This window comes from Fusarium odoratissimum, assembly GCF_000260195.1.
Source record: "Fusarium odoratissimum NRRL 54006 unplaced genomic scaffold supercont1.87, whole genome shotgun sequence".
Taxonomy (NCBI): domain Eukaryota; kingdom Fungi; phylum Ascomycota; class Sordariomycetes; order Hypocreales; family Nectriaceae; genus Fusarium; species Fusarium odoratissimum.
The window spans coordinates 18869-30014 of record NW_022158751.1 but is presented as its reverse complement, the minus strand read 5'-3'; the positions used below and the strand labels follow the sequence as shown (position 1 = coordinate 30014).

Sequence of the window (11146 nt, the reverse complement as noted above, 5' to 3'; positions counted from 1 at the left end):
GGAAAGTAAACAATAGAAATAATAAAGATTAAAAGTAAAATAAAATACAGAAATTAAACTAAAATAAAAACCAATACTAATAGCAAACAAATCACCTAATAATAACAATAAAACCATTTTTATAATTAAAAAGGGAAAAGAAGTTAACCCTAAACTAGATAATAAACTTAATACTATAAAAAATAACTAAAGACCCTACTTAGCAGTAGACAAAATTCCTATCAGAGTTACCCTAAAATAACTAAACCAATATATTAATAACCCAAACTATCTAGACTCTTGCCAAATCCAGAGAGAAGTTAACGCTAAATGCATTAGATATAAGGAAAATTAAATAGTTTAGAATATAGAAATAATACCTTAATATAATAAATATGAAACTTATTTTTAAAGTAATAAGCACTAAAAGTATATAAAACTTATAAGAGAATATATAATTACAGAATAAGATAATAATATCTATATCTAAGTATATATAAAAGAAATACTAAAAGATCCTATAACTCTAGAAGAACATATTTAAGTTAAAAAGGATCTAAGAAGATACCTAAATTATCTAAATTATAAGCAGATATTATAGATATTATATATATAATACTACTGCCTATAATACTAATAAGATAAAGTAGTAAATAATTACTTCCTAGTATAAATTAATAAATATTAGGAATAAAAACCTTATATAATTATTAATATTATTAGATACTAAGTTATAAAGAGATATAAGGGATCTTAAGTAATAAAACTAAAAGCTTATATTAAAATATAAAAATAAGCTCTAATATATATCTAAAACTCCTAATATATTATGTAGTAAAGATAAAAGGTATAATAAGAAGTTAAGATTACTAAAGATAAAGCACTTAACTAAGAACTTAATTAAATTAATTAAAAAATCATATAATAAAAAGAAGAAGTATCTTAAGATAAATAAAATATTATTTAACAGCTAGATAAGCAATAACTACAAGAATAACTAAAGGAATCTAAATAAAAAAAAAGAAAACCTCTTACTAAAGAAGAAAAAGCAGATATTATCCTAGATTATAAAGTAGGAAAAATAAAAGCTATATATTAATAATAACTTGCCACCTAATATAAATATCCTAATAATATTAATTATACTAGAAGTAAATATAATATAGACTACCTATAGGGAAAAGGTATATACTATCTATAATAAAGCAGCAAATAGGCAAAAGAGCAAAGGAAAATAAACTCCTAGAAAAAGCTCTAAGAATAACTATAAAAGGAAATCAATAAACCTACCTAAAATTAAAAGTCAAAATCAAGGATAAATAGCTAAATACACTTATAAATAACAGAGCTAATATAAATTTTATTTCCCCTAAAATAGTTAATAAACTAAGGCTATTATAAAAAAATAAAAAAGAACCCTATACTATAAAAGATAAAGAAGGAGGTACCTATAATTATAATAATAAAAGAATTACCTAAGAGATTAATTACCTTAAGGTATTTATTAATAGAAAAAACCAAGGTATTAACTTTAATATTATCCTAATATAAAAACATAATCTAATACTTAGATTCCTATAATTATAATACTATAATATATAAATTAACTAGAGAACTAACTAAGTAAACTGCAAAAATCACCCTTTAGATAATAAAAATAATTCAAATAATAACAACATAAGATCTTAAACTTCAACTAATAAAAGCAGCAAAGATAAGCATAATAAAGTATTACCCATTCTAAAGAGAACATAATATAAATACTATAAAAATAAAATAAAATACATTAAATAAATAATAACAACTCTTAAAAGATAATTTAAATAATTAAACCAAGATATTAAACAAATAAAATAAATTACTATAAAGGAATCTAATAAACAACTTAAGAATATATTACTAGAGTATTATATCTATAAAAAACTATTTTAAGAAAAGCTAAACACCAAGCTACCTTAATATATAAACTATAATATCAAAATCATACTAAAAGATAAAAAAAATCCAAGATTCTTCCCTATTTATAACCTATCTTAAGATAAGCTTAATATACTCAGAGAATAATTAAATAACATACTACAGAAAGAATATATTAAACTATTAAAATCCTTAGCAAAATACCTAGTTATATTTATACTAAAACCTAACTTAAATAAGCTAAGACTTATAGTAAATTACTAATAACTTAATAAGATTACAGAGAAAGATAAAATACTACTACTACTTATTACTAAACTTAAGGACTGCCTATTTAGCAAGAAATAATTCATAGCCCTTAACCTTAAATCTACTTATAATCTTATTTATATTAAAAAAGGCAATAAATAAAAAATAGCCTTTTAAATAAAATATAAATTATTTAAATACCTAATTATGCCTTTTAAATTAACTAATATACCTGCAGTATTCTAATATATAATTATAAATATACTTTAAGAATATCTTAATATCTTTATAGTATACTACCTAAATAATATCCTTATCTTCTCTAACATAAAAGAAGAGTATATAAAACATATCTATAAGGTCCTTAAAGCATTATAAGATACTAATATACTTATTAAACCTATAAAAAATCACTTCTATTAGTCTTAAGTAATATACTTAAGATACAAAATCTTATATAATAAAATTAAAATAAATAGATAAAAGATTATAATAATTACTAAATAAAAACCACCTATATTAGTAAAAGAAACCTAATCCTTCTTAGGATTCGCCAACTACTACTAATAATTTATTAAGGGTTTTAGCAAAATTACTATTCCTTTTACTAAGATTACTAAAAAGAATAAATAATTCTAATAAAATAATAAAATATAATAAGCTTTTAAATAGCTTAAATTAGCCATTATAAATAAACCTATTCTAATTATATTTAACCCTAATTAGTAAGTTAAATTTAAAACTAATACTTCTAACTTTACCTTAGGAGGATAAATAAGATAATAAGATAATAATAATATATTATACCCTATTACTTTTTACTCTTATAAGATATATAAAACAGAACTTAATTATCCTATCTATAATAAAGAATTCCTAGTTATTATTAACTACTTTAAGGAATTTAAATATTACCTTAGAGGAAATAAGCATCTAATAAAAGTATTTACTAATTATAAAAATATAACTTACTTTATAATAATATAAAAACTAAACCAATAATAACTATACTATACTAAATACCTATATAAGTTTAATTTTATAATTACATACTATAAAGAAATAAATAATAAATATATAAATACTATTAGTTAATAACCTAACTTTAATATAAGAACTATTAAAACTAAGAAATAACTCCTAGAAATAAATACTAAAGAAGAATACTAGTTTACCTAACCTATTAAAATAATTACTAAAACAGCAAAGAGAATAAAACCCCTACCTAAAGAAAAATATAACTTCCTTTATAAATTTTATTTATACCCTCTATATAGATATTAAGGTATTAAGAAAATATTAAAATAACTATAAGACTAAGGATATAAATTCAAAAAGAAAGATATAAAAGATATTATTAAATAATATAACCTCTGCATAAAAACAAAGGCCTAGAGATATAAACCTTATAAATAATTATAACCACTACCAGTGGCATAATAACCTTAGGACTTAATTATAATAAACTTTATTATAAAGTTACCTTTATTAAAAGAACCCTTAACTAGAATCTTCTATAATAGCATTATAGTTATAATTAACTAACTTATAAAATTCTTATACTATCTACTATATAGAGAATCTATAGATATAAAAGAGCTTTCTTATGTTTTTTATTAATATATTATTAGTATATATAGGTTACCTATAGAAATCCTTTTAGATAGAGGACCTATATTTGCAGTAACATTTTAGCAATTACTTATAGCATAACTTGGATTAAACCACCGACTTATAATAGCATTTTAACTGTAAGTTAATAAATAAACTAAATAAATAAATTAAGTACTTAAATAATACCTATAGTATTATATTAACTATAAACAGAATAATTAAGTTAAAAAGCTACTAATAGCCCAACTTACCTATAATACTATATATAATAAAAACATAAAGCTTATACCAGCTTATGCCAATTTTAGATTTACACTAAATATATATTACAATATATAACAAGAAAAATTAATTAACCTAACTACTATACTTAAAAGTAATAACCTTAAAAATCTACATAAAGAAATAAAAATAGAACTTAAATTTATTAAAAAATATATAAAAAACTACTATAACCTAAAACGGTTAAAGAGACTAACCTTTTCAGAGGAAGATATAATCTACCTAGCCACAAAAAACATTAAAACAGACCAACTAATATATAAATTAGACTATAAATTCATTAGACCTTATAAGGTATTATAGAAAATTTCAGAAAATAACTACAAACTAGACCTACTACCGAAAGTTAGGCTCTATCTAGTCTTTTACATTTTACTACTCAAATTAGCAGCAAACATAATATAAGTTAAAACAGGCAACAAGCCATAAAAAATCTTAGGACTAAAAGTCTATAAAGCAGAGGAAATTAAGAAAACCTATATAAGAAATAGTTAAAGGGAATACCTAATTAAATAGAAAAACTACCTAGAAAGCAAAAATACATAAGAACCTCTAAAACACCTTATTAATACCTAATAACTCCTAAAGAATTTCCATCAACCCTAGAACTCCTTAAGGGCCTAATATTATTAAATTCATTACTAAGACCTAAGGATGCCTAGTTAATATTATTAGGAATACCTAATAATTAAAGATTATTAACTACTTACTCCTTATAAGATTATAAAGCAGGAAGAATATTATCCTCTTTATTAAGCTCCTGCATTCCCCGTTTAAATAATTCTATACCCTGTTCTTTTACTCTCCTCTTAATCTTACAAATCTATTATAAATAACTTACCGCCTTAGCCAGAGAAGATTATAACTCTATAAGCTCCTTATAAAAAATTAACACCTTATTACCTACCTCTTCCTCTTAAGCTTCTAACTTCTCTTATTAATCTATTAAATAATTTACTATAAAAATCAGTATAACATAAGAAAAAAGAAACTAATAAATATATAAGTAGATATAACATAAATACTATTATAAGAACAACCCTGCCAAACACACTTAAGACAACAGCTAGATCTTTTAATATTATTAAAATAACACTCCTTCTTATTCTTAAAACAGTATATATACAGCATTACAGAGAGAAGACTATTCTTAGTTGCAAAATAATAAAGCAATACATAATCTTCGGTTATATCCCTTCTCTTAAATACCTTATTACCAGACTTAAGTAAAGTTTTAATTGCCTCTTATAGAATAATTAGTTTCTTAGACTTCTTAAATAAATATTTTATTATATAACTTAATATTATATTAGTATCCTAGGAAAATTAATATAAGTTTAAATTATAACCTACTAAGATAAAATTAGCTTAATAGGTAATATATAGGTCTTAAGAATAAGACCTAATAGAAAGGAGATATTATATTATAACCCTGCGGTTATATTATATATACCTTACTTTTTCTAACCTATTAATAAATAATCTAGGAATAATTACGCCCTCGACCATAATCGCCTAAGAAGGATTATAAAGCAACCTATAATCCCTTTATTCTAATTACAACCTTAACTATAATCGCTAATAAGATCACTTAAGTATATAAAATATATTTATTTGCACTTTTATAGATTCAAGCTTACTAGCTATTAATAAAACTTCTTTATATTAATTAAGCCTAATATATATTAAATCTACCATTAAGAGACGTAATACTTTAATAACCACTTAGCATTACACTTTATATAATCTGCTAACAATAAACCTAGCACGGCTTAGTTTAACATAGTTAGACTCCAACCATCATAATACTAAGCTTTATAGCCTTATTACCTTTATTATAATTTAAATTATTTTTAATACCTATAATTAATAAGCAGAAAGCTATTCTTAGTAATTATCTTTAAATAATTAATAAGTAAAATATAGCTAATAGTCTTAATTTCCTATAGTAATAAGCTAATATATATAATTATATATTTTAGGTATTTTTTAGCTATTAATATAATTATATATTATAGATTTATTATCTTATTACTTCTAAATTAATAAACCTTATTAATATATACCTTAAATAGGCCAGAGTTTATATAAGTAGATTAAGCCAGAAAATACCTAAATACTTTAGTAATCGCGGACTCGCTGCTGCTGCCTCCGGTTTAGCGGCCTCGCTCAAATTGGCAAGGTGCGCTCGTCGCGCACCAAACTGACCACGCATCACGTGACTATCTTCTATATAAGACCGCGACCTCCTTGGTCCCTGTGAAAATGTATCTTTGACTTCTGCTTCCTTCTATCCTCCGCTCCTTTGCATCCACCGTTTCAGCTCTTCGGTGGCCATCGCTACCACCTGACCCAGCCCCCTTCCCCCTCTTGCCGCGTAATCGTCCTGCAATGAGACGAAGCTCTACGGGAATCGATCGATCAAGGAGACACCTGCTCTCGAATCCAGAGCCAGGTCTTGGACGGCTGGAGAAGAATCCTGCTACTCATGGCGTCACATATTCTGTTATCTTTTCTTACTCTGCGGCTCGTACTGATTCCCTTTCTGTCCTCTTCTCGTGGAGTCTAACAGCGACTTACAGTCCAGAGGCCACTCTCCCCGCCGGACTGCCTCACAGCGCTACGATGCTTCCCAGGCAGCAGAGCATCTCACGGCGCTGCTTATCTTCGTGAGGCCTCCAACAGCGCCCAGCCAATGGCAGAAATGCCGCAGTGGCTTATGAATCCCCCCCCTAGCCCCTGAAAGCATGATGGTGGATGGTGCCATCTCAGGCTCGCCTCCTGTAACTGTGATGGGTGCCTACGGAGGCTTCCGACACAGTCTTGCTCCCCGATTGGTCCCAGATCTGGGCGGAGAGTGAGGTCACAACTCGCTCGACGGGGTCCGAGTCACCGTTTCTCTGCTCAGGGGTTGCCGAGAATTCCTGTCGCTTGGGTGAACGTTCCCTCGGCTACAGCCTCGCCCGATCCGTACCGCTCCCGATGGCTCAGCAGCTTCAAAATCAAGAGCAAGCCGGCGAATTGGGAGGGGTGATTGGGTATCAAGGAAGGGGACGGGGACGGGCGCACTCCGGCGAGTCGTTGGTGTTGCATGCATGTCAGCCCCGTTTGCCTCACTGCTAAGGGCTCATGAGGCGTTTATGACGGCATCTGGAGCTCTCCCGTCCTCTGAATGGCTCAACAAGTTCCTGGTTGTGGGCGACCAACACGCGCAGGCGCGGCATTGAGCTCCATCACGGTCCGACAGAAGAGCTAGTGCTGCCGGGCACCTTCTACCCGATGCTGTGGCCGGCTGGAAATGACGTGTCGTGCGTGAACAGCCCAACAGGCATGAAGAGCTGCCTCATCTTGTGTCTCCCCCGAGGACTCTGCCTTGCCAACGAGTGGCGCGAATCCCTCGCGATGTGCGGCAAGCTGAATCGAGGGGGGCATCATGTGTTCAGCATAGCTGCCTTGGTGTGGCCCGGCAGTGAAATGATTGGCATGAAGGAGAAGCGGTTACGTGTCTGCCTCCAGCTGATCCATCACCATCTTGGAGAACACAAGGAGGCAGCAGGGAGACATCGGACTAAGCGCCCGCAAGCGGTTAGGACTCATGTTGCCGCATGGTCCAGCAACGAGCATATAAGCCGGACAATGCCCGCTTATCTTCACATGGCTGTACTGCGAACACCAAACCCCTTATCTCTTTTCCCTTCCGCATTCTGCAACGCAAGCATGGCCTCGGCGACTTTTGACTCTGAACAGCGGAAGGTGAGGCAAAGCCTCACTCCTCCTGCCTCTCAGCCAGACATAGTATCTTTGCAGAAGAAGGCCCTCTTGGCTATTGGAAAATCCAGCGACACAGCGATTTGCATTCCCTCTGATGTCGAGTCTGACACTGAAGATGAAAATGACGAGAGTCGAGAACTCAACAATTTGCAATCTTACGCAACACGTGCCAGCACCCCGAACTATCTGGGTAGGTCTTCGACGTCGTGATGCTCTGTTTAGATGGAAGTTTCTGACAACCGACATCTAGATCTCACCGGCACCGAACATGGCGCAACTGAACCAGAAGCTGCCATTGGCGTGGTCATTGCGCCAATAGTATCCCCAGCTCAAGCGGAAGCCGCCCCAACTTGGCCGAATGAGACACAAGTTTCTCACCTCGCTGATACCGAACCGAGCCGGAAATCTTCTTGCAAGATGAATCATGTACTCTCTGGAGATGCGTCCGCCTCTCAAGATGTCAATTTTACAACCCCTCCTACTAGCCCTGAAAGCGAGCCATACCCGGCCGCGGCGGACGGGCAAGAGCTTCGACCCGTACCAGTCAGTGAATGGAGCAACATGATGGTCGATGCCGTCTCTGACCATGGCGCTTGTTATGACGCCCAGGGTCCTCCGGGTTCCCCCTCGACTTACACGCACTCTCCGCGGACTGCCAGCCCCGCCGAGGTGACCCAAGCGTCACTCGAGGCAAGCGAAGCACCCGCCGGCAATTCGTCTGACGATCCCACCCCTGGAGCCCGCAATTCATCGCTGGCAGCAAGGATGTCACCCGAACCGCATCGGGGACAAAACTTGGGCGACGCAAGCTGCGGGTCCAGCGATCCCGAGTCCGAGGCCGTGGATGGTGGACCCGGATCGCCGGACAAGGCCAGGTCATCTCCCCAGTTGCCGTCCCTGCGCCGTTCTCGTCGCAGATCCCCACATGCGCATACCACAGCGCAAGAGGAGGACAGTGACGCAGATACTGAAAGCTCCGGCAGTGAGGATGGCCCCGATGTTCCAGAATATGCGCGTGACGAGGACTATTGTCCTTCGCCTCCAGAGGTTCAAGGACCTGGCTCGGAAGACGATGATGTCGACGATGAAGAACATCAAGATCACAAACGCCGCAAGGTCTCTAAGTCTCCTTCCTGTTCGACACACAATGCGGCTACCAGTGCCCGGGATTCTCACCGAAGGAGGCGATCCACAAGAGCTTCCGCACACTCATTGAGGGAGCGCGACACATCGGCACTTGGCTTGTTAAGTCCAACACCACCGCGTGCAAGATCTGTTCCCTCCGAGGCCAGTGCGGTTCTTGCTCAGTTTCAGGAATGGCCGCTCGAGAACGTTTCAATGAAACGCGTTACCGAAAATGGCAAGACTACGTTTCAATTCCAGTTCAATTGGCCCCTTTGCACAAATCACCCAAATGCCACCGTTATGACCCCCGATTCAACCCGCTTGGTCGCGACAAGGAAAACAACCAAGCGAGCCTCTGTAGGACGGGCAAAGTATTCAGACGATGAAGATAGCTTCCTCATACAACTGAAGGAAGAGGAGCAGCTTGGGTGGGCGGAGATTCGTCGGCGTTTTGCTCAACGTTTCCCCGAACGAGGCGGCTCGAGTCTGCAAGTGCACTACTGTACGAAACTCAAGTATCGTAGGAGAAGTTGAAGTCATCATGCTCTTCTGGGTCGGGAGTCTTTGAGATGGTTGGGATATACCTTAAACGAGCCAAGGAGCGCTGCAAAACACATTGTTCCTTGATATTCCACGTGCACGATTGCTTGGAGTTATTAGTCGGGTGATCTGGAGGGCGTATGCCTCGGTTCTATATGAGACCGTAGTCCGTAGCTAGATGCTCGGAGTAGATGCTATTTCGTTTAGCCTAATAGGATACCGATAGGTGTAATAAACACCCCGATAACCTACTCGGTCCTAGGAAGGTCTGGTGCAGGTACCCGTATGCTAAAAGATTCTCAAAACGGAGGCTCCTAGGCATTGCTGAAGTTTTTAATGGTGAGGCTGAAGGGGCACGGTTGATTGGGTACCCTCAGCAATAAGACAGCATCATAGTCAACATATGAAGAACCGCGTCTTCATAGGTGGATAAAAGTTAATCAAAGCATGTCATGCAAGGACCCGAAGGCCACGATCGGCCATCGGAAATTGTGGGTACATTCGATGCCGAGCCGGCCTCCGCTCGTGACCGAAATAAGAGCTCCGGACAACCAGAAAATAGGAGCTGTCTAACAAGCAAGATGTATCTCTTTTCAGCCACCAACCTCTATCTCAAAAATAAAGCATTAACCAAACGAAAACTCCATCCACAGAAAAGCTGATGTTTTCTAATGTGAAGGAACCATAGATCAAATGACTCCCGGTGCCAGACAGTTCTCGCTTGGTCTAGAAGGCAAGAACGCCAGTCCATTCCAACATAAATTTTATTCGGCCCCGACGACCCTCCGAGATCAAACTGAAAAAGAAAATTAAAGAGAAAGAAATGACGGTGGCTTAACCCTATAGCACATCTGAAGCTCGATAAACACCACTAGGGCTAGCCAGCTAAAGCAGGAAATAGTTACTGGCCGGGCTTCCTGCTTCCAAATCAATCAGAGCCAATTTCGTAGGTCGCTACTGAGAACTGGGAAAGGGCTGTTTGTGACTAAAAAGATAATTATGCCTGCCTTCGCTCTAAGAGAACTTCATTACCAGCACACGACCTGAAGGACAGCCGATAGCGACCGTTGATCCAACCACAGCCGATCTCTCCGGGCGATACTCCGGAGGTAGCCAAAGCATATCCATTCCATCCTTCACGACCCATACCCCGTCGGTGCTTATACCGTAACCGGGGTGGCTAGCGTGTTGTGAAACAGCCTCCTCAGTCGACTGGGCGGCAACGGCAGGCGATTGATTCGGTAGTTCTAAGTTCAGAAGTCCAATGTCGGTAGAGAGGCAAGAGTTAGTCATTGGATCAAATGAAAGGCAATATAATATTCTCCCGACGTTAAGTGTCTGCACGCACGCGCCCATCGCCGCCTCCCAGATCTTAACCATGCCATTATATAAGCCTAATATAATACGCTAGCCATCCGCTAAGAACACCACTAATAACACTAAATTGCCATAGGCCTTAAGTATCTACATATATGTACTTATTGCCGCCTCCTAGATCTTAACTATGCCATTATATAAGCCTAATATAATATACTAGCTATTTGCTGAGAATACTACTAATAACACTGCAGCACTATTATAGCCCTTAAGTATTTATATATATATACCTATTACTGCATCCTAGATCTTAATTATACTATTATATAAGCCTAATATAATACACTAGCTA

General features: G+C 35.4%; 2 protein-coding genes across 2 annotated transcripts; one reads left to right on the top strand and one right to left on the bottom strand.

Moving 5' to 3' along the window:
• Positions 1–7758: 7758 nt before the first annotated feature.
• FOIG_16514 (uncharacterized protein) lies at positions 7759–9471 on the top strand (the record flags this gene model as incomplete). Its single annotated transcript, XM_031217975.1, has 2 exons — positions 7759–8002; positions 8063–9471. The coding sequence occupies 2 exons, from the start codon at positions 7759–7761 to the stop codon at positions 9469–9471; spliced, it is 1653 nt and encodes a 550-aa protein (XP_031052316.1).
• A 1020-nt stretch (positions 9472–10491) lies between these two features.
• On the bottom strand, positions 10492–10770 carry FOIG_16513 (uncharacterized protein; the record flags this gene model as incomplete). The annotated part of the gene is made up of 1 exon (XM_031217974.1): positions 10492–10770. The coding sequence occupies one exon, from the start codon at positions 10768–10770 to the stop codon at positions 10492–10494; it is 279 nt and encodes a 92-aa protein (XP_031052315.1).
• Between the last annotated feature and the right edge of the window lie 376 nt (positions 10771–11146).